At 39.5% G+C, this 24,254-nt stretch overlaps 1 protein-coding gene across 2 annotated transcripts in view; it reads left to right on the top strand.

The window, feature by feature from the left end:
* RAPGEF5 (Rap guanine nucleotide exchange factor 5) overlaps positions 1–24,254 on the top strand; it is a 249,618-nt gene that overhangs the window by 138,245 nt on the left and 87,119 nt on the right. For both annotated transcript variants that reach the window (XM_017526967.2, XM_017526966.2), the window contains exon 9: positions 9,560–9,682. In XM_017526967.2, the coding sequence (XP_017382456.1) occupies positions 9,560–9,682 (123 nt within the window). The remainder of the gene's footprint in view (positions 1–9,559; positions 9,683–24,254) is intronic.

Raw genomic sequence — 24,254 nt, 5'->3', positions numbered from 1 at the left:
GGGGTTTCACCATGTTGACCAGGATGGTCTCGATCTCTTGACCTCGTGATCCACCCGCCTCGGCCTCCCAAAGTGCTGGGATTACAGGCTTGAGCCACCGCGCCCGGCCGATTGGGTCTTGACTTTTTATCCAGTTTACCAGTTTGTGTCTTTTGATTGCGGCATTTAGGCCATTTACATTCAATGTTAATATTTTTATGTTTGAACTTGATCCTGCCATTTTGTTACTGGCTGGTTGTTTTGCCCATTAATTGACTTGACTTCTTTATTGCGTTGTTGTTCTTTATCATTTGGTACGTTTTTGCAGTGGCTGGTACTGGTTGTTCCTTTGCCTGTTTAGTACTTCCTTCAGTAGCTCCTGTAAGGCAGGTCTTGTAACGATGAACTCTCTCAGCAATTGCTTGTCCGTAAAGGATTTTATTTCTCCTTCACTTATGAAGCTTAGTTTGGCTGGATATGAAATTCTGGGTTGAAAGTTCTTTTCTTTAAGGATGTTGAATATTGGCCCCCACTGCCTTCTAGGTTGTAGGGTTTCTGCCAAGAGATCTGCTGTGAGTCTGATGGTCTTTCCTTTGTGGGTGACTCAACCATTCTCTCTGGCTGCCCTTAGGATTTTTTCCTTCATTTCAACCCTGGTGAATCTGACAACTATGTGCCTTGGGGTTGCTCTTCTAGAGGAATATCTTTGTGGTGTTCTCTGTATTTCCTGGATTTCCATGTTGGCCTGCCTTGTTAGATTGGGAAAGTTCTCTTGGATAATATCTTGAAGAGTGTTTTTCAACTTGGATTCATTCTCCCCATCACATTCAGGTACGCTGTCAAGTGTAGATTAGATCTTTTCACGTAATCCGATAGTTCTTGGAGGCTTTGTTCATTTTTCATTCTTTTTTCTCTGATCTTGCCTTGTTTTATTTCATTGATTTGATCTTCTGTCTCTGATATCCTTTCTTCTGCTTGATCGATTCAGCTGTTGAAACTTGTGTATGCCTCGCAAAGTTCTCATTCTGTGTTTTTCAGCTCCATGAAGTCATTTATATTCTTCTCTATGCTGGTTATTCTCGTTAGCATTTCGTCTAACCTTTTTTCAAGGTTCTTAGTTTCTTTGCATTGGGTTATAACATGGTCTTTTAACTCAGAGAAGTTTGTTATTACCCATTTTCTGAAGCCTGCTTCTGTCAATTCATCAGATTCATTCTCTGTCTTTTTTTGTTCCCTGGATGGTGAGGAGTTGTGATCCCTGGGAGGAGAAGAGGTTTCTGTTCTTTGATGGTTTCATCCTTTTTGTGCTGTTTTTTCCCATCTTCATGGATTTATCTCCCTTTAATTTTTGAAGTTGGTGATTTCAGGAGTCTCTGAGTGGACATTTTTTCTGTTGAGGTTGGAGCTGTATCTTTTTTGGCCTGTAGAGGGCGTTGCTGGGCTCTCTCGGGTTCAGTCAGGTTGTTGGGTGGGTGGTCCTTCCTGGAGCTTATTTGCAGGTGAGATTGGCCCCGCTTTCCCAATGGCATCTCTCCTTCCCCAGCTGGATCTTCCTGGTTGGGGTCAAGCTGGTGTATTTGCTGCCAAGCTCTCTAGCGCGGGCTTCACTTTGAATTCTGTGGAGGTGGGGCCTGCCAGGCCTTATGGTCTGTTTCCCCGCTTTCAACTCTGCCTCCCTCCGTGGGACATCGGTCCAGCTGGCTTAGTCCAAACTCCTGCCCAGTCAGTGCTACAACTTGTCGCTCCCGGTGGTAGCCGCTGCTCAGACTTACATACACTACCCGTGGTGCCCCACCGTTTGGCAGGGCTCTCGTGAACCGTGGGTTGCAGGAGGGATGAGGTTAGCACAGGATCTGAAATGGAACACCAAGGGGATTACCCTCCAAGCTGGCTGCACGTTTCAGGTGGGGACGCGCCCCCCGCCCAACCCAGTCTTGATTTGCCCCCCTGGGTGTCTCTTACCCTGCAGCTCCTTCCCTGGGCCTAAATTCAGTGCCCTATCATTCCCACAGAAACTAATCCAGCACCTCGTTTGGAATCGTGAAGTCCTCTAGCCTTCTGGGTCTCATTTGCTGGGAGCTGCTGGTGCTGGCTTCTCTCGGCCATCTTGGTGCCCCTGCTACTCCGTTTACCAGTGTGGTCAAGAATGTATACAAGTCTGAGCTGCAATTTCTCTTAGTCAAAACAAGGGAAAATATTGGTGGCCCCCTGCTTTAGTCTGAAAGTTCAAGGAATCAAGTATGTGAAAGGAATGAACCCCTTACTTTATCAATTATATAAATTAATAATACTATATATTATGTAAATGTATAACTCTACATTTTGATTTTAATCAGAAGGGATAATTTTCTAAATACAAAAGATTAAGAAAGTACTTGAGCATAAATTCCATGTAAGTGTGGTTTCTGCCTTATTCCCTGCTCTCAGCATGCTCTGACAAGATGTGGTGTTACATAGTATTTATATAAGATGGGTCTGTCCATCCTATACAAAGGTGCCGTTTTAACACAAGGAATTCCACAAAGGAGTAGGGCCAGAGAAACTGAACATTCATTATCTTGCCTGGACAGTGAGGGGCTAGGAATTATGAAATGATTTCTAAGGATTTATGATGTCCCAGCAGGGTGTTTGAGGCCCATGCCACTAACTCCTTAGGGATTCCTCACCTGCCTTGACCGTCACACTTTCCATGAGGTGCGTTTCTCAGTGTGGATGCTTTGTAGTTCTTTTCCCAATTCTCAAGGGGCACATTCTTCTATCACTAATAGGGAGAGCTTTTTCATAGTGTTACTTTTTTATCTGAAGAAATTTGAGAAAATGAATATTTGTTGTCCTAAAATTATTATTACTTTTTGACTATGAACTGTCTTCTGAATTTTCCTGGAAAAGAATTCTTAATGTTTTCTGTTTTGAAAATAAGATGCATACAATTGAATAATGTATCATCTGAGCTCATCAGTGTTTTATTCTGTCATTTATATTTCTGTTTAAAATAGCTAAAATATTATATGAACTTTATTCCAGGCTTAATTTTTGATGAAATTCAGATATTACATAGTAATTAATAAGAATTTAAGCACCCTGAATTTGAACTGAATAGCATTCTGTTATTGCAAAAGTGCTTTCATGAAAGTTGGACTCTTTCCTCCTGGTTTCCCTGACCTTGATAAGCAATTTTTGCCTGATGTTTTACCTAGGTGTTTTAGAAAAAGTGATTGTTAAAGTTAAGATAATGCAGAGAATATTTCAATAAAAGAACTATGCTTTTGCCACAGTGACATGCTCATCTGTCATCCATGTGGCCTTTCCTACGGGAATCTTGTCCACTTCATTTTACCATTGAGGGGATGGACTCAACATTTTTATGACTCCATTTATAAAGGAAACAGGCTTTTCATTTACATTCATAACATTTCTCTTCTCAAATGCTGAAAATCATATGAATAGCTTTAATTATACATTATGGAGACTTTTTTTCAAAACAGGCCTTGAACTAAAGCTCTTAAATAACTCCTCTGACAGTTACACATTAATCTTTTATTTTTTTTCTGTCTTAGCAGTGTTAGGTAAACTGTTTATAATTAATTTTACATAGCTAAATTACATAGACCAGGGATGTGAAGGTCTAGATCAAGGGCTGTTGGTTATCTTGCTTTTTCTGCCACAACAAACTCCCAAAATATATTAATAAATTCATGGGTTTCTTGAATTAAATCACTAAATTATGGAGCTCAGAAAGGGACTCTGAGGAACATCTGGTTTGGCATGATGCTTCCACATAGCACTGCCTTATAAATCATCAGGCTATATGGGCTTAAAGTCTCCCAATGAATGAAGAAGCATTCATAACCTCCTTGAAAGCCTTTTTTGATAGTTGTTATGTAAGGAGTGCTATAGGATTATCTTGTGAAAATGCATCTAGAAGTTATTTTAAAACCAGAACATCAAAACAGCAATGTCCTCTCTTTAATTATAAGATATGGAATTAAAGAAATACATTAGTCTGAAGCCCAGTTTAAAAAGTAAGAAAATTTTGCCTTTAAAATACATATTTCTTTTGTGGACCCAAGTATCTGGTTGTAATAAAAATGTTTCTTCCTGAAAGGAAAGCTTATTTTATTTATGGATTTATTTATTATTATTTTTAAAGAGAGGGAGTGTCTTACTGTTTTGTCTAGGCTGGAGTGCACTGGCATGATCATAGCTCACTGTAGCCTCTAACTCCTGGGCTCAAGCGATCCTCCTGCTTTGGCCTCCCAAAACACAGGGATTATAGGCATGTGTCACTGCACTTGGCTGAGATAAAATTTTATATTTAGGACCCTAGTCATGTGAAAAATGTTTAGAGTTCCTTGAAAAATCATATTCACACAGAAATAAAAGTGAAGTCCTCCTAAATTTCCTCTACTTAATTTCAGCCTTTCATTGATGGTGCTGTAATCAGCTAATTAAACACACACACACACACACACACACACACACACACACACACACTGTTTTTGGGAACTATAGATAGAAGGAAAGACTTTATCTCCAGTTTGAGTCTGTGGGAGCTAATCTCAGTTGCTTTGGAGCCTGTGCTGGAGAAAGGAGGGAACAGGCTCCCCGTGGTGATGAGTTACAGCTGCCCAGTGCTCTCATCTGTGTCCCACCACTGCCTGGGCCTCCAGTCCCCACATGCTGTCTTTTTTATGGGAGGACCATACTGTGGAGCAGAGCAAGATCAGGTCTAGCCCATCACACCACTGAATAAACCATGGAGCAGGTTTCCAGGTTGGCAGTTTGGAAGGTCATTGGCATGCTCCCTCTACCGGCAGGACAGTATATTATTACTGTTATTATTTTATGCATTTATTTATTTTTGAGACTGAGTCTCACTCTGTCGCCCAGGCTACGGTGCAATGGCACAGTGTTGGCTCACTGCAACCTCCGCCTACTGGGTTCAAGTGATTCTCCTGCCTTAGTCTCCTAAGTAGCTGGGATTACAGGTGCCCGCCAACATGCCCAGCTAATTTTTTATATTATTAGTAGAGACAGGGTTTCACCATGTTGGCCAGGCTAGTCTCAAATGCCTGACCTCGTGATCTGCCTGCCTCAGACTCCCAAAGTGCTGGGATTACAGGCCTGAGCTACTGTGCCCAGCAAGACAGTATATTAAACACTGTGCAGATGACATGGAAGGAGAGAGACGAAATCCTCGCTGGTTGACATACATGCATTTTCTAGATAACAGAAACGTATTTAAGTGTCAAAGCATTTAAAGAATGTTTATTTGTAAGTAGAAATTGCCCATTTCCCTGCCTTGATAGTTATTTTATAACACCATTGAAACTCCTTTACCCTCATTAGCGTAGATTAAAAGAGCATCCTCCTGATAGACCCATATATTTATCATTGTCTCAGATTATGGACTGCATTAAACTCCTGACAAACAGAAATATGCCCTACGGAGGATGGCTAGGAGCGTGAAAGGATCTAAAAAGAAAATCAGATGGGCCTTTAGTAATGCTTGGCAATCTTTATTCTACTTCCCTTGTCCAGTTTCCTCTTCTCTTAGTCCAGGGGTCAACAAACCATAGCCCACTGCTTGTTTTTATAAATAAAATGTCATTGGAACGTGCTGTGTTCATTCATTTACGTATGATCTCTTGCAGAATTGGGCAGTTGCCACAGAGACCCTGTGGCCTACAAAGCCTAGAATATTTACTGTCTGGCCCTTTACAAAATAGTTTGCCAGTGCCTGCAACCTGAATGACTATTAACGTGCCTTCTTTTCTTATGCCTCCAGGAGCAGTTCCCCACAGTTTCCTATTTTCAGTTAATAACTCACTACTTATTTTTCTGAGAAATAGAAGCCTTCAGAAAAGAATTTCTGCATGTTTCTAACACCAAATATGCCAACATACCCACATATTTACCCCTGTATTTCATTGTTTCTCCTGTTCAGTGGATGAAGTATTTATATTCATATTTCTTCCTGAGAGTAGATCTTTATCTTCTCCTTCCTACTCAAGAACATAACTCTTGAAAATGCCCCTTTCTCCTTGCCATGTCATGAAGTTTTGCTGTCTACTGGAATTCTAATAAAGGTAAATATCCTGGAATAGCCCTCATGTTAAGTAAATAAGCAACCCAAACTCTCTTCAAGGTCACTCTTAAGCTAGTGCCTCATTTCTTGTCACAAAACTCTTTGGAAGAATTGTGTCCTGTTTCCTGTTGAACCCATGCTATTGAAGGTTTTGTCTCTATCGTTTCAAACAGAAATTGCTCCACTTGAAGTTACCCATTACTTTGTCAAATCACTGTCAGCTATTTTGAGCCCACCTTGTTTGACATTTCAGCATCATTTGATAGAGTTTTTCACTCCTTCCTTCTTGAGACAGCTTCACTACTCTCCAGATTCTTTTCCTGGAGCCACTCCTCCTCAGTCACCTTTTCTGATTAATTACTCTTCATCTTCCCAATATCAAAACACTAGACTTAATTCCTGGATTTACACCATTCCATTGGTAAAACCAGAGGAATACCATCTGCACTCTGATGACTCTTGAATTCATACCTTCAGACTGGACTTCCCCTGAACCTGCAGACTTCCAACCAGCAACTCCACTTGGATGTCAAATAGCCATTTTCCTTCCCAGACCAACCCCCACATCTCCCATGACGACTCCATCCTTCCAGTTACTCAAGCCTAATATTTTGGAGACTCCCAAACAACAAAATCTGCTGGCTCTACTGGTTAGAGCCACATTTACCATCTTCACCACTAGCACATGTTCCAAGCCACGTCTCGTGAAAACCAGGCACCTAACTGGTGTTCTAGCATCAACTACTTCTCCCACGTCCAACCCAGAACACACAGTGATCCTGCTAAAATGTCAATCATGTTTTGCTAATTCTCTGTTCAAAACCTTCCAAAGGATTTCTGTCTTATTCAGAAAAAGAATCCAAACTCCTTATGCAGCCTATGAGGAAATTATGTGTTGGGCTCCTGCATTACCTCTCAACCAGTGTCACCAGTCTGCTGCTTCTGGCTCTCCTCTAGCCCTGCTGCGCTCTCTGCTCATCCATGAGCATGTCAAACACACTTGAGACTTAGGGCCCTTGTACTTGCTGTTCCTCTGCCTGAAACACACTTCCTTCTAGATATCCACAGCACCTCCTCCTCATTTCCTTTAGGTCACCATTCAGATGTCATTTTACTAGCAAATCCTTTCTTGATCTTTTTATCTTAATAATGCCTTCAATTATTTCTCTGTCCTCTTACCCTACTTCATTGTTTTTTCTGTCATATATTACCACTCCATATTTCCTATTGGTATGTTACATTATGAATGTATGCTTCATGATGTGGCGAACTTCGTTTTTTATTGTTTTGAGACGGAGTCTTGCTCTGTTGCCCAGGCTGGAAGACAGTGGTGCGATCTCAGCTCATTGCAACCTCTGCCTTCCAGGTTCAAGCGATTCTCCTGCCTTAGCCTCCTAATTGGGACTATAGGTGTGCACCACCACACCCAGCTAATTTTTTGTATTTTTAGTAGAGGTGGGTTTTACCATGTTGGCCAGGCTGGTGTCAAACTCCTGACCTCAGGTGATCCACCCTCCTTGGCCTCCCAAAGTGGTGGGATTACGGGCGTGAGCCTCTGCACCTGGCCAGAACTTTGTTTTTTTATGTTCACTACCATATCCTCAGAACTTATAGTAGGCTCTCGCTCAAATAAATCCTTCACTCTGTTGAGTGAATGAATAAATAATATAATTTAGGGAACTAGGAATATTGTATTAGTCTTCTCTTATGCTGCTAATAAAGACATACCTGAGATTGGGTGCTTTATAAAGGAAAGAGGTTTAATTGACTTACAGTTCAGCATGGCTGGGGAGGCCTCACAATCATGGCAAAAGGCGAAGGAATAGAAAAGACATGTCTTTTATGGCAGCAGTAAGACAACGTATGAAGGGGAGCTCCCCTTTACCTATTCACTATCACAAAAACAGCGCAGGAAAATCCTGCCCCCATGATTCAGTCACCTCCACCTGGTCCTACCCACAACATTTGGGGATTATGGAAACTACAATTCAAGATGAGAGATTTGGGTGGGGGATGCCACCAAACCATATCAGATATATATCTGGAACGTATTAAAAAGAGAGTATAATAAATATTTGTATTTAAATATTTTGAAAGATTGTCACATTGGATAAAGAATAGGCCTCATTTCCATTGCTTTAAAAGGCAAAACTAGTCCTCATGGATTGAAGTTAATGGTTTCAAAGTTTTGTCTAGCATGATAAGAATAAGGGACTTTCCAACAATCCTGGCTATCCAACAGGGCACAGACTGTCTTAAGATAAACTTAGGTTCCTGTCCAAGGAAACTTTAGAAAGGAGCTGAAAAACCACTTGTGAGGTTATGTTGTAAAAATCTCTGACTTTGGTGGAGGAATTCCACTTGTCCTCTAGGAGTCTGTGATGTGACCCACTTCAGAAATGTTTTGTTTCCTTCTTAGTTGGACAAACTGCTAGATAAAGAGATACCATTGCCCTTTGGAATAAAGATTTAGTCATTGCTTTGCATGGATGGTTCCATTTCTCTGCTCCCCACTCAACAACATGGGTATCTTTAGCACAAACCATTAAGATCATGAAATTTGGATTCTTTGCCAGCCCCTTTGCTGTATTTGGTCATGTTACAGAGTATATTCAAATCCAATAGGTTATGGATTGGATTCCATAGTTTTGACTGTTCCTGCCAAGTATAACTTTGGATTTCTTTATTAGATCAGGTCTTGGTATGTCAATATGAACCATTTTGGAAAGAATTTGAGCAGAAACAGTTCATAATTAGTGTGTTAGAATGAATTTTTTTTTCTATTTCAGAGTCTTAGATTCACCTCTTTCCTCCTATTATTATTTAGGTGCTTTGACCTTATATAAAATAGATGCTTTATGGATCATTTCCAAACCCCAATGAATGAAATTTCAAGCTTTCTTTTTGCAATCTCTTATTTTTAGTAAAATGTTTCACCATCTTTTATGCACTATTAGTGGCATTTTACTAATGCCCCATAGTAATTTTCCAGTTGTGAAAAATATCATCATGTGATCTTCTTGTTCAGGGTTTTTTTATATATGGAATAATTTGGTGTGGAGCTAAAGAATTAGGGTGTTATTTTTAGGGCTCTGTATCAGTTCACCCTTTCACCAGTGTGGTTCCTGGCTAACTTTCCCATGAGTTTTTAACCTCTTGCTAGGCTCTGCTTATGTAACAGGAAACAGGCTGTCAGGAACAAACAAATAGGGGCATATCAGGCGCACACTTAGTAGCAAATGATTTAGTTTGCTCTGTCCTTCACCCTCTTAAAGTAGAGCGATATGCAGACTCAACATTAAGTCTTTTGGCATGGTGCTCCTAGATTAAAATAATGTAACTTCAGTTTTTGAATGGCAAAATATTTACCAAGACCATGATTTAATCCAGGCAGTGGAAAAGATGAGCTTATTATAAGGTGAACTTTGCAGTGGTGTCATGTCCTGGGACTGTGGTTTTAAGTATATCTTCGCTTTTTCTCCAACTCTTAAGGCAGGGGTGATGTGCAAGCTTCAAGAGAGAGATGAAATCGGACGAATTGAACTAGTCCAGAAGCTGGCAAGAGACAACTATCAGTTTTTGCAGACGGACAAAAAAGAACAGAAGTCTGAACACGTAAGCCTTCTNCAAGGGGTGGAAAATGTTTCTGCTGATTGCATGTTTGAATGAAAGAATATTTTATTTTAAATTCTTTATGTTTTGGGTTTTTAGAGGTGGAAAATGTTTCTGCCTGATTGCATGTTTGAACGAAAGACTATTTTATTTTAAATTCTTTAGGTTTTGGGGTTTTTTTCCCCAAGAGCATCCCCCTTAGTAAAAATGACAGCTATTCGTAGCTCTAAGCAAGTGGCTTATGACACTGGATTTATAAGAGACTTCTCAAAAGTAAATTATGTAGAAATACGAGAATACATTTAAGCAAATATGAATGCCTATCTATTTATGATCCTGCTTGGGTGGTTTTCAAGTTTGATTTTGGAAGTTTTGCCTTATCATATAGTTTGTAGAACATGACTTTTGAAAGAAAACATTTCAACGTATTTTTATGTTTAGTACAGAGGTGGATCTAGTTGTCAAATGAATGTGTCCTAAGTCACTAGAAATAGATAAAAACATGAAAACAGATTATAAATGCTCTCACCAAGTGGGAGGGTCAGAAGGGAGATTTCCCAGCATCTTATGAAGGCTTGTGTTCCAACAAGACTTATATTGTTTGAATACAGTTAAAACTGGAGGAAAGGGACGTTCCGCTTGGTCCTCCTGAAAGCAGTTATTCAGATAGAGCCTTAGAACTGAGAATGCTGCCATCATGCTGGGAAGACAATGGGACCACTTTCTTGTGCCACACATTGTTATCTGTTGACTTTGTTGTTGTTGGTTGTAAGACTTCACTCTCAGTGCTGCACTCTCCAGGACTGCTCATGAAGGGGAAAATTCCCCTGTGCTATGTGTCTTTCTCTGACTTTAATTTTTCCGTGCAATCCTTTTCAGGGGGGAAAACATTGCTTCATGCTTTTTCTGCTCCAGGTCTATTAATACAAATGGCAAGGTTTCTGTGAGCAGGAGAGGAGTGAGATGCTCAAGTCTGGCCGGCTGCTTAGTTTAATAACACAGTACTTCTCTAGCAGTGAGATGTCGAATTGTAGCAGTTGGTGTCTCGAGAAAGAGAATAATTAGGCAGTTTCAAAGCCTTGTGATTGAACTATTTCACAGGTGACTATTGACTTTAAGTGTCATGTAGGTCTCAGGCAACCTTCACTTTGCTGGGTACTGTTGAAAAATTGAGCACCTTGTTCAAGTTGTGAAAAGCACCCTGAAGGTTGACTGTATCATAGATTTACTCAATCTCTGCTGCGTCCTTAGGATATTTGAATATCCTAATGTGCGACTTAAATTTCTCAAAAAATTTCCTTTTGATTCATTTTAATTAGATGAGCAACGGTTTTCATATGCCATATTTTATTGATTTCAAGATGCATGTTTTCCCCACAAGAGTCTTAACAATTGATGATATGAAAACATGTCATAGTTAAATTGTGAACATTTTTCTTTCCTTATGGTCGTTAAAATGAATGCTATATCTTACAACTGATTGCAAATTAGGTGCAGTGAACCAGTGACAACTTGAGGTATGGTAAGATCTTTCAAAAATCAAACTGTTGGCTCCAAAGTTAGAAATCATAAGCTTTAGCCCACAAAATAACTTTGCGCTTATTAGAAAGATACCTGTATGTTGTCTTTGTTGTATATTTAGTTCAATCCAGAATATTGTAAGTAGTTACAGCCAATAAAATTATAATACTCTCCACATCTGTAACTATAGAAATCTAAACTTGGGGCTGATAATTTTAAAGGCTTTTAACATGAGGCAGAAATTTACTGTTGAAGATTTACAGCTTTGCTTATGGTTATCTGCTGTGTTACCGTTACACCTTCATTTCGTTTGTAGAACACTAACGTTTTTTACTTCTTGCATGACTGTCTTATGGATGCATTAACAGCTCTGAAACATTTGTGTTTCTGAGAGGAAAGATGGTGTGTAAATTAACATTGGAATTAGGACTTTTTCTATGTAGACTTTTCTGTGAAGCTTAAAATAAGGAAAGGAATATTAGGGATCTAGTGATAAATATAAACTAAGCTATCCTGTCATCTCCCTTCTGCAGGATGACACCAGTAGAATCTATGAATTATTTGGTACTAGATGCTTACATTTTTACAGTAATTTATTAGGGATAAAAACCACCCGCTAATTCATTTCAGTCTTTTATGTCTTGGGCGTTTGATGTGCCTGTACCTTTGCTTACCTGTTAGCCTCACAGGGTTCATGAACGTGGTGTAGCATTTTCATTTTTCCTGACCTCGCTTTCTTTATAATAGCTGTCATCTGCTCTTCATAGAAACTCAGTTCCAACACACAGCATGGACAGAGGAAACTGCAGTTTACTTAACATAAACCTAGTTCTGCTGTTTCCTCTTCTTGTTATAACATTACTGACCAAACCCTGAAGTTATATACAGATTTCCTTTCTTTTATGATTTTAAAATGCTTCATTGACCTCATCTGGGCCAAAGCTAGTTAAGTAACAGTGATAAAGTTTGAGTTAGAATCCACGTTGCCTATTGAGTCATTCTTTTGACTAACCTACATTACTTTTCCAGTTCTAGAATGCCACATAGATGCCAAAGAGAAAGCTAATTTGCAGTACTACTGCGTAGGGAAAGACGTGAATTTGATAGAATAAAGCTTTTGTTGCTGGTACATCTTGTTACAAATTGAAGGGGATTACAGCTTTCTCTGTAGGCATTTCTAATATTAACTGCTTAATGCTATGATTATAAATGCATGACATTAGAGAAATGCTTCACTCTGTGCTTTTGCCAAGGTGTTTCTGAAATTTAAAAAGTTAACTGTAATTGTCACAGGTTTCTCAGGAAGCACTCTGTTTTTCTATTTTCTAACTAGCTGTAGGCAAAATTAGCAAGCACTCATTCCTATGTGTTGAAAATTATTATGGGAGGACTTTCAGAAGGGGAAAGAAATGGGCTGTGTCTTCTAAACATTATGATAGTAGAGTTAACATTGAGTTGCTGGTTCTTTAAGGACACTATCTCTTATGCAGGCATTGTCTTTGCTAGCCTTAATTCTGTGACTATACCAACAGTGGAAGGGGCACGTGTTATCACATGGGGACTTTTGAGCATGACCCTGAAGAATGACTGATGGTCATAGAGGAAGGCAGGGGACAGCAATTCAGGCAGAGGGACCCTCGGGAAGACACATGACTGCACTCCTGGTGATTCATAGGGAATGGAGAGGGGTGGGCTGGGAGTCAGCCTAAAATTCCATTCTGAAAGACTAGTAAGCTACCCTAAGGAGTTTAAATTTGCCTTTTTGGCAAAGGAAAGCCATCAAAGAAGGGAAGTGGCATAATCAGATGTGGCCTTTGGAAGTTCTCTCTGGCATTACTTTAGAGAAAAAATTGAGTGAAGAAGAGGAAAATGTTGGAAAGAACCTTTAGAAAGCTACTGTAGTGTGTCAGGTGAGAGGTGCCAGCCTGAACTGGGGCAGTAACCATAAGAACCAAGAAGGGAGTAAATGTGGAGAGTCATTTATGCAGTAAAATGGACAGAATTCGGTGACTGGTAATGGAGGATGTGCATGCTATTTTATATTAAGCAGTTTTTAAAGATTCTTTGATATAGTGGCAGACATAAGAATGTTCTATTTTTTACGACCTTTTCCAAAAAGCTACATAAGCCATTTACCTTGCTTTGTTTGCCTGCAGTTTGCTTCAGGTGACTCAGACGTTAGTATTTGTCTCATTGACAAATTGTTAGGTGGGGGTTCTGGCAAACAGTATGGGGACTACATAAACTTTTCTTTTCAGAACCCTTTGAAAATACCTTAATCAGAGTCTCTGGTAGTTCCCAAATTAACTGACATGTCTGGCTAGAGCTTTGGCATTTGCTGCAATATCTATGCCTTCCTCAGAATTCACTAGGATTTTAGGGTTGCTCTCCTGATCTCTGTAGTCTTGAGTTGGTGTTACTATACTTCTATTCTAGAATACTCTGTCATCAATTCATTCACTAAACTTTCGTTTAAGCTGATATCGTAGAAGAGCCAGACTAACTATGGTGGCTCCTGCCCTCAAGAAGTATAGTCTAGTTTTGGAGAAAAGATACCAACATGAATAACTGAGATACAAGGAAGCAGTGAAGAGAATCCCAAGAGAGATACATAGGAGTTAGAAAAAGAATTTACAGCTGAGGAAACAGGATTCTTTTTTAGGGCAGAAGTAGAGCTTGACCCAGACCTTAAATTAGGTTTCGGATTGGATTTAAAGAATCCACATTGAAGAAAAGTATTCCTAGTGGGAAGAATGGCATTAGGAAATGCACAGAGATCTCAAAATACAGGATTTTTTTTGGAACTCTGAAATGATTTCATGTTGCCAGAATACCAAGCGTTGAGGGTGTGGAAGGGGAGTGAAGGGAAGGAAGATTTCATGAGACATGAGATTGTGACCAGACTGTGGAGGATTTTGAGGGCTGAGAAGGTTCCCTTCATTCTGGAAATAATGAGGACCAACTGAGCATTTGGTTTTCTACCTTTTCCAAAGGAAAATAGTTAAGGCAGGGCCTTCATGCGATAAGTTTATATGATTTCAGTGTGACTGAATAGTGAGGGAGCTGAAGAGTGATTAGGCAGACTTGGCGCCCAGAGTGAATTCAAGTGATTGCCTCTGGAGGGTGTCTTCCTTCAGCCTTCATCTCTGGAGTGAGGACTGATAGGTGGCCAGGAAGCCAAGGTAACCAGCACCACATCAGTCCTGTGAAAGAGGGCATTCGTGGAGAGGGCAGCCCTGGAGGCCAGAGACAGAAAGACTACGTGGTGGAGAGCGGGGAGTGGGGAGGCAGAAAAAGAAAAGGTGCTTACCCAGTTAGAGTCATAACTTAGATTTGAAAAGCTCATAAACTCTTCACATTTTAGTTTCAGTAAAATAGTTACATTAAAGTATATGTCTAGATGGAAGTGGGTCCTATTTTCTGGAATATAGCTACACTATTTACCAGAAAACCGAGCCTGTACTTTTCCTGAAATGTAGTTTATGCTTTGTAGTGTATTAAACTGTAGATTAGAAATACCAACAATAGCTTCTAAACTGACTTCCTAACTTCCAGCTGTAGAAATAAGCAGTGTCTGTAAAATGTATGTGAAAACCTTGTTCAGCAATACTTTCCCTAGGGATCCTGTCTGTATCCCTCCCTTCCCTCCCCACCCCATTTTCTTCTGTTCCTTTGTTAAGTCTGGGAACCCACCCTACTTCCTTCCCCTTTTCTAATTCACTCATGAAATATGGATGGGTGGGAAGGGGATTTTGCACACTCTGAAACTGCATCTTGGCATAGTCTGCTGCCAGGGTAGGGTCCCTATCACTCAGCCTCAACCGGAATTTCCTTTCCCCTGTTTCCTGCAGCCTCATCCTGGAATTCTGCCTACGTCAAAGGGTTCCTTGTTTAAGGATTACTAGGGGAGAAGTGGTTTGGAGTATTCTGGCTGCTGTCACTCTTCTTTTACGTATTATAAGTTGGTCTCTACCTTTTTCCAACTTTCATTTTGTCTCTTTTTTTAAGCAGTTAAATATATGGTGAAAATCCTCTTTTTACTTTATATGAAATACTAAAAGGAAGAGAGGTTTTATCGTTGTTTTCAAACTTACACATCAGGGTGAGTAAAGTTTCAAGGAATCCCAGCATTATTTGAAGTTTGTCAGTAATTTAGTTTAACCAAGAAACTGCTTATTAAAGAGAAGCAGAACTTTCTAATGTTATTGTAATGAATTGAAAGTCAGAACTAGGATGTAACAGGCAATTCATAATACGTTAAGTTGCCCACCTATAAACTGACAAATCACCTCAGGTTATTTTCCTTAATAGCAAAATCCTGACTTAGTGTTGGGTTGGGTATTAAAGTCTCTTTTCATCAGAATTAGGTTTCCTGGAGTGAGTTATTATAGTCCATTTTTAATAGAGAATAATATGGCCAAGTAGAAGCTAGTTCTTTCCTCCAAGAAGTTTACAGTCTAGCTGGGGAAAGAATTTATACATGGAAAACAGTTAACCATTCAAGACAGCATTTAATGAAGTGTCTAAATAAGACATTTAGAGGAAAGTAGAATCTGGCAAACACATTTCACAACTGCAGCAAACCATGCTCTTCTCATTTACTTAGGAGCAAGGTTTACAAGTTTGGTTCACTCTGTGTGCTCTTTAGATTCTAGCTTTTCCTCCAGAAAAATAGCAGTTAACTGCCAGTGAAAGTCAGTGGTGTGCTCCTGCTGTCTGGTGGAGCCATCTGCTCATTAGCTGTATTTTTAGGTTCTTGCAAGAAGCCCACTGCAAGTCCTAACATTTTTTTAAAAATTAGTTTGAGCGTTTTTGAAGAGAGAAGAATTTGTTATGCTATTTTTTTTGCTCAAGTTGATTTTAAAAGGCCCAATCAAGAACGCGAATACTGGTTCAGTACGATTTATCAAACTCATGTTATCAAAGGGTCTTTTTATTTCCTGCCGTACAGATGCTGCTCCTAGCTTTATTCGGTTCTTATTCTTGTAAAATTAAAATAGCCATATCATCTGCAATATGGTCGAGAAATTGTTAAAGTGAAGTGTTGAAAAAAGGTTATTTTTTCGTTGTTTTTTTGCCCTCACCCTCCTCCCCCAGTGATATATCTCATTCCAGACCCCAGGTGACCTTATATTCTTTTCTTCTCTACCCCCATCAAGGCCTGATCTGCGTTAATATAACAATGTTACTACCATATAGTCTGGTGTCTGATCAGGCAACACTAGAAACTTTTGGCATTCTGGTTTTATTTGGGCTTATAATGAGTGCTTTAAGGCAAAAAGTTTAGGGAAAGGATGCACAGACAGATGGAGTTCATGATAACTGTGTACTACCAAGGTTTAAAAAAATAAAAAGAGATATTAAGAAGTAGAGAAACATAGGTAGCAACTTACAGTGTGCCTTGGTTCCAGAAGGACTGCCCTGATACACCTCTGACCTCATGAGCTGATGTTCTGCGAGAAACTCAGAGACTGAATTCACAGCTTACCTGTGTGGTCAGCATCCAAGTACTGTGGAAGTGTTTAACAGGGACCTTGGCTAGTCTAGGGAGTCACGCACATTTCCCTGAGAGAGAGAGACAGAATCTGAAGGGTCAGGAGAACTATGAAATGTGAGGAGGGATGGGTATTCCAGGCAGAGGAAAGAACACCTGTGATTACACAAGGGGCCTGGTGTGCAGAAGAGAGGCAGCTCTAGAAGCCAAACCAACCAGCTGGAGCCTAAGTGTGGACTATGGATGCTGTGGATGGAAGAGGCAGGGCCAGGTGAAGAAGGTGCAGGAGCTGGAGGATGCAGGACCTGTGGGTTTAACTAAACATATGTGCTAAGGGCAATAGCAAGCTCTTGTGTAGAATTTAAGCATGTACAATTTAAGCAAATAATTAGATTCAAATTTTTCAGATTCTTCTGCTGCAGTGTGGGGACGGATTTGAAGGAGGGGAATGGGTCACACTCACTCCTTCAAAGCTTTCTGGTCCCCCTTTCCTCACCGTCCACTCTGTCAATTTCACATTAAACAGTAACCAGCATGCATGCAAAGGATTTGCTGTGGGCAGTTGAAGTCAGGGGACTTCAGTTCCAGTGAAGACAGAATGTCCACTGATGGTTCACTTCTAATTTATTACCTTTTCCCTAAAATACACTGTTATATCACCATTTTTCTTTAAAAAGTTGGCTTGGAGTCAGTCCTGTTTTTTTAGAAATGAATTTTGCTCACACATATAATGTGAATACCTTTTGTTAATAAACACCGTGCAGGCAGATATGTTCACTTTAAATACAAGTTACTGTGCTGTATATTTGCCTCATACTGATTGAGGCAAAGTTTGGTGATTTCTGAGTCATTCATATGCTTTGGTTGCTAAAGATGAGGAAAAGGAATTTATAAAAGATTTCCATGTAGGATGCAAAGAACCTTTTTTTTGCTTTTGCACTGGGAAGTGGGTGGAAAGGAAAAATTCCATCTGGCATCCAGTAGTCCTAAATGTTGTTTTAAGATTGCAAAAATAGAAGATTGCTGAAAATATCATAACAGAACATAACAGACGGTGGGCAAGTGTACAGTACATTTTTTCTAATAAATCATGTTAAATATGCATATTTTACTTAAAACGTGACCAAGTTCTTATTTGCTGTTAAATAAAAATTTGGCTTTATTTTTTGTCATAAAATTATCTGCTCTATTTTTGAAGCAAAAAGGATGATTGTTTTGGTCTGAAGAGGCCAATGTTGCAGTGCTTAGTTTTAGCTGGAACAGGTTTTTGAATTTTGCAGTTTCTCCCCTTTTTTCTAGCATTTCCCTCCTTACATTAAAAAAATAGAGAAATAAGCTATGGCATGTATGTTCATTTATTGCACGTTTATACATAAGTAAGTGAACAAGACTCAACCATTTTAACAAATCCTTGTAAATGTCCTCTTTGTTCAGGTTCCAGGAATGACTGGGCATGACTGAGGCAAAGTGAGTCAGAGTAAAGGATTAGGGGCACCTCAAGATCCAAGAAACACATAATGGGAGAGAATAATGGTGAAAATGAGACAATTAAGATGTCAGAAAGTGGCTTCGAGGTATGGATTCACAAGAAGGCTCAAAAAAATGAGTCATACCAGCATATCTGGGTGACCTCAGAGGTGGGACTGGGGGTGGAATGTGTCAAGATAAAACTTTTGCCACCTGCCATCAAAGAGGGGAGAGAGTGGTACTTCATATAGATAGTTCCTAAAACCTTCCATGATCTTGCTTTGGTTTGGATTTATAGAAGTAGAACAAGCCTTATGTGGACACCCCTATGAATAAAGAATTCCAACATTCCCCAAATGGCACAATGCATAATAAAATCCCAAAGTGAGCTTTATGGTTGATGGATGCTATCACTTTCTCTCTGCTCTATCAGCTTACAGTTATTACACATTGGGGGGTTGTGATGATGCATTATTTTTCACCATTAATCTGAGTAGTCTGGAGTTTTCCTCTGAGAGCCATAGGCATTAGAAAGATCTTTTTTTTTTTTTTTTTTTTTGAGACAGAGTTTCGCTCTTGTTACCCAGACTGGAGTGCAATGGCGCGATCTCGGCTCACCACAACCTCCGCCTCCCGGTTCAGGCAATTCTCCTGCCCCAGCCTCCTGAGTCGCTGGGATTACAGGCACACGCCACCATGCCCAGCTAATTTTTTGTATTTTTAGTAGAGACGGGGTTTCACCATGTTGACCAGGATGGTCTCGATCTCTTGACCTTGTGATCCACCCGCCTCGGCCTCCCACAGTGCTGGGATTACAGGCTTGAGCCACCGCGCCCGGCCTAGAAAGATCTTTAGATATAAGCCGGGCATGGTGGCTCAAGCCTATAATTCCAGCACTTTGGGAGGCTGAGGCGGGTGGATCATGACATCAAGAGATTGAGACCATCCTGGCCAACATGGAACAAAAGAGAGAGCCACCCCATCTCTACTAAAAATACAAACAATTATCTGGGCATGGAGGCACACACCTGTAGTCCCAGCTACTCAGGAGGCTGAGGGAGAATTGTTAGAGCTGGGAGGCAGAGGTTGCAGTGAACAAGCAAAAGAGAGAAAGAAAGAAAGAAAGAGAGAGAGAGGGAGGGAGGGAAGGAGGAAGTAAGGAAGGGAGGGAGGGAGGGGGACTTCAGATATCTTAATGGCTTGGGGAAGGAAAACTTTATTTCAAAAACTGACACATGCTAAGTAAGATTATAAGCAGTTTCCACTAAAATGGGCAAAATATATTCTATGACCATTAGTTCTGCTGAAAGTGCATAAGTAACAAGAAAATGTTAAAACATTTCCATTGATAATATTCTTCTAGTAAAAGTAGATACCTTTTAGCTTCTGTAATCAGAAGCAATTTTGTTAATGATTTCTTTAAAAAATTATAATTCTTTAGTTTGTTAGAGAACTTCTTAATTCAGCCTTTGTGCTTTTATCTCTTTGTCTTACTGAAGTTAGATTTTGTGGGGCCCTAAAGTGAGGCTGGGCTGATTGAAATGACCCTTGCCCTAATACAACACTTCTTTTGAACTGCGTCTCCCCTACCTATTAGCAGTTAGCCTATCAGAAAAGTAGTGACTCATGAAAGCGGGCACAATTTGGCTTGCAAAAAATAAATGGGATCATTCAGTTCTTTACATTAAACACCCATCGGGAAGCACATGTCTAAAAATTATCTCAATGTTAGAACAAGACTCAGGTATAACTCTAAAAACATGGTTGGGGGAGGACAGTTGAAGCTACAGAGATAATACTGTCCTTTCTAATAATATGCATGAGTGGAATTTTAAAAGATATGTGAATAGAACTGTAGGATAGGAAATGGAGAGCACACACAGCCCAACTTGGTATTGATTTATACCTATAGGTTTGTGATTAAGGGATAGCCAAGAAAAGGATGAAAGGAAGATCTTGAGCCTGGACAAGGCAGAATTCTGCCTAGTCCTTAAAATATGAGAAAAGAAACTTTGGAACAAAAGAGAAAGCCAATTTTATTCTGGTTGTCTTTATGGAATATACTTGAATGCCAGATGTTTTCGCACAGAAGCCTTTCATCACCTGTTCAACTATTAAATGCCGTTTCCATTATAATTTGGCAATCACATCTGACCTTTATCTCAATTTTCAGTAGATCCCATTTCCACCCCAGGTCAGTAAATCTAAGTTCCTGTCTTTTAGTATTACACATAATCTTGGCATATAGAGGAGATATGCACAGACCTGAGAAAATTCACCACACCCTGGAAAGAACCTTATTAATGACAATCAGAGTGGCTGTAGGTACTGTCAACATCTGCAGCTGCTTACTGGTGCCCCACCCTTTGTGGTTTGTGATTTTTGCATCTTAGCATGACTTCTACTTTATGTTCCACATCCAGCTAGTCCAGAACCTTTGGGGAAGAACATAGTGAAAGAGTGTCTTGTTGGTCCCATTTTGGTCCACACCTGAGTTTTTAGATTGCTTCAATCCAGACTAGAGAAGTAAGAAATGGTGGTTTTTCCTTCTGAGTGATAGATGGTAGTAGGCTATAGACACCTCAGTCTAGGGGACCCTGTAAAAAAAAAGAAGAGTTGGGCATCACAGGCCTGTAGAAGACGTAGTGAAGGGAATTATTCCTTAGCTGAATGTAATGAGGCAGAGATACAGGGATTTTGGTCACATTGGTTATTGCACTAAGGTCTTCAGACCAAGGCCAGCATCCCTCATGATCATCCTTTATGGTCTGTGCTGCCCAACTCAAACTGTCTTATCACCTCAGACACTTAGTTTCTCCACGATTAGCAGCCTAAATCAGATTCCTACATTTGAACTCACAGAGATTTTTTGAAAGAGTTATACTAGTGAAGATGGAAGACAACCAAATAGCTGTTTAGCTTGTTGCTAAATGACTACCACCAGTGATAGTCATTCAGTGACAATACATAAAGTTGACTTTGTTGATGGCCAAAATAATTTTAATGTTAGTATAACCTTTTTTTATAAGTAGAGCAAAATTTTAAAATATCTTGCTAAGAGTAATTTGTTCTTACCTTCATTCACTGAGAAAAGCATTTGTTGAGCACCTATGAGCAAGCCATCACATGATATAGAACAGAGACAGAAATGAGCAAGGTGTGATGTGAACCCCAAAGATACCAGCATTTAGTGAGACAGAAGCATGTGAAAACCCACACAGGAGAGTAAAGAAAACGGGCAAAACACACAGAAGAGAGGTCCAGGAAAGGATTCCAGATGGGAGGAAAGAGTGCACTTTGAATAAAGTATTTGTTTCCAGAAAATTGTTTTCTCACATTCCTGTAAGAGATTTGCTAAATTAAGCATCATCTTTTTTACTTCCTGGGTTATGGCCAGGTCAGGACACAAATCATAAATGACAAAGATAATATAAATCTCAGATCTAAAGGAGGTTGCATATTGGAGTTTACAATTCATTCCCTTCCCCATTTTCTAGCTATAAAATATACGTTCCAAAAAAAAATTTGGTATATTATACATAGTCCTTGGCCTGTTTCACTGACTTAATTTGTTTTTGAAAACAAGTTTCATCTGGAAGAGATTTACAGGTGTTTTAACAGTCTGGAGTAAAGTGACAGGCAACTTGCTAGAATTTACATCACATTTCTGCTAAAGACTTTTTGTTTAAAGTTGTTCTACTACTGTAGAAGTAATATGTGCCCTTCATAGAGAATTTAGAAATAATGGAAAGCTACAAGGAAGAAAATAAAAATTTAATCATAAACCACTATTCCTCTGCTACCCCTTTGCTGTCCCCAATCTTTGTATTCTCAGGCTTTCCTCATATTTTCATAATGTGCTTTACTTAGCCACTCTTCCATTTGGGGGAATTTTGCTATTATAAACTGTAACACACAACTCTCCGAAAACCTTTACCTAAATTCATATTCTTAAGTATAAATTTCCAGCAGCATAATTAGCACTTATAAACTGCATTAATATCTTTTATGTTTTTGCTCAACCACTCTCCATAAAGCTTGTGCTAGTTTTTATTTAAATCAGCAATATATGAAATTACTTGTTTTGTAATCCCTTCATCCTAGCCTTCACCTTCATTGAGTATTATAATTTGAGAAGGAGAAACTATGTGTCTTTGTCGGTTTGATGGTGGGGCAGGGGAGAGGGAGGAAAATACTATTTTGTTCAAATTTGCATTTCTAGTAAAGTTGAATATTTGCAACTTATATCAACCTATTTCTCTTTGTTCTGTAAGTAATTTATTTTTCTCCTTTCTCATTTTTTTCACTGAAATTTTCTTATTTATTTGGATAAGTTCTTTATATATGAAGGATATAAAATTTTGTCATATTGTTTCCCTAAGTTTGTTTTCTCCTTAGTTTCATAGTTATTTTATACACGCAACTGAAACTGTTAATACTTTTTTTTATTTTTTATTTTATTTTATTTTATTTTATTTTTTTGAGACGGAGTTTCACTTTTGTTACCCTGGCTGGAGTGCAATGGCGCAATCTCGGCTCACCGCAACCTCCGCATCCTGGGTTCAGGCAATTCTCCTGCCTTAGCCTCCTGAGTAGCTGAGATTACAGGCATGCACCACCATGACCAGCTGATTTTTTGTATTTTTAGTAGAGACGGGGGTTTCATCATGTTGACCAGGATGGTCTCGATCTCTTGACCTCGTGATCTACCCGCCTCGGCCTCCCAAAGTACTGGGATTACAGGCGTGAGCCACCGTGCCCGGCCCTTTATTTTTTAAATTGTCTTTAAAATGAGAAATCCCTTCCTCATTTTATTTTATTTTATTTTTATTTATTTTTATTTATTTTTTTTTTGAGACAGAGTTTCGCTCTTGTTACCCAGGCTGGAGTGCAATGGCACGATCTCGGCTCACCGCAACCTCCACCTCCCGAGTTCAGGCAATTCTCCTGCCTCAGCCTCCTGAGTAGCTGGGATTACAGGCACGCGCCACCATGCCCAGCTAATTTTTTGTAGTTTTGGTAGAGACGGGGTTTCACCATGTTGACCAGGATGGTCTCGATCTCTTGACCTTGTGATCCATCCGCCTCGGCTTATTTTATTTTTTTAATTTCTTTTGGAGTTGCACTTTTCACTCAGATTTTGTTTTTATTGATACATGGGTCTCACTCTGTTGCCCAGGCTGGAGTGTGATGGAAAGATCAGAACTCACTACGGCCACAATCCTCCCACCTCAGCCTCCAGAGTTGCTGGGACTTCAGGCATGTACCACCACACCCAACTAATTTTTTGATGTTTTTGTAAAGATAAGGCCTCATTATGTTGCCCAGGCTGGTCTCCAACTCCTTAGCTCAGAGATCCTCCCAGCTTGGCCTCCTAAAGCACCAAGACTAAAAACATGAGCCACTGATTGGCCTCACTTGGATTTTTAATATAGCTGTGATTTATTTTTGTAATGTAAGATTTCTTGATCAAGTATCACGTGCATAATTTTTCTTCAGTTAATTTACTATTTTATTACTAGCATCAAAGAAATTCATTTTATTTTGAGAGAATTGAAATTCTGTGATGAACAAACTACCTCCCAAGTTAATATGTTGAGTATTGATTTAGTAAATCACTTTACCTTCCTGAGCTTCAGTCTTCTCATCTAATAAATCAGGATATTAGAGGTCTAAGATTTCTTCTAGCTCTAAAATTCCTTTCGTAACTTGAAGACACCCTTCCCCCAAAATTCAGCAATATCCATGCATTTGAGTGTTGGACTCTTTCTGGGAAAATGTCACCATTTTATAAAGGATACCAATTGATTACTCAGGAAGTTCTGAATAGCTCTTTTTTCACTCTGATCGAATATGTCTATCAATGCCAAGAATCATTCTGTTCTTTTATGTTCTAAAAATACTCCAGTGGGTAGAACTTCTAAAAACTTACTCTGCAGAATGGTGCTGATAAAGGACAGATGGCTAATCTAGCATATCCAGCTAGAAGTGTCTGTTATCAGGACATTAAAATGATATTTCAAGTCAAGTCATTAAATATTTGGAATTGTTTTCCTGAGATCAGAATGTTCTGAGGAGGATCAAAATCTGGAA

The sequence above is a fragment of the Cebus imitator genome, unplaced genomic scaffold (genome assembly GCF_001604975.1).
Source record: "Cebus imitator isolate Cc_AM_T3 unplaced genomic scaffold, Cebus_imitator-1.0 Scaffold45, whole genome shotgun sequence".
In the NCBI taxonomy this organism is placed as follows: domain Eukaryota; kingdom Metazoa; phylum Chordata; class Mammalia; order Primates; family Cebidae; genus Cebus; species Cebus imitator.
This window is presented reverse-complemented; position numbering and strand designations above follow the sequence as displayed.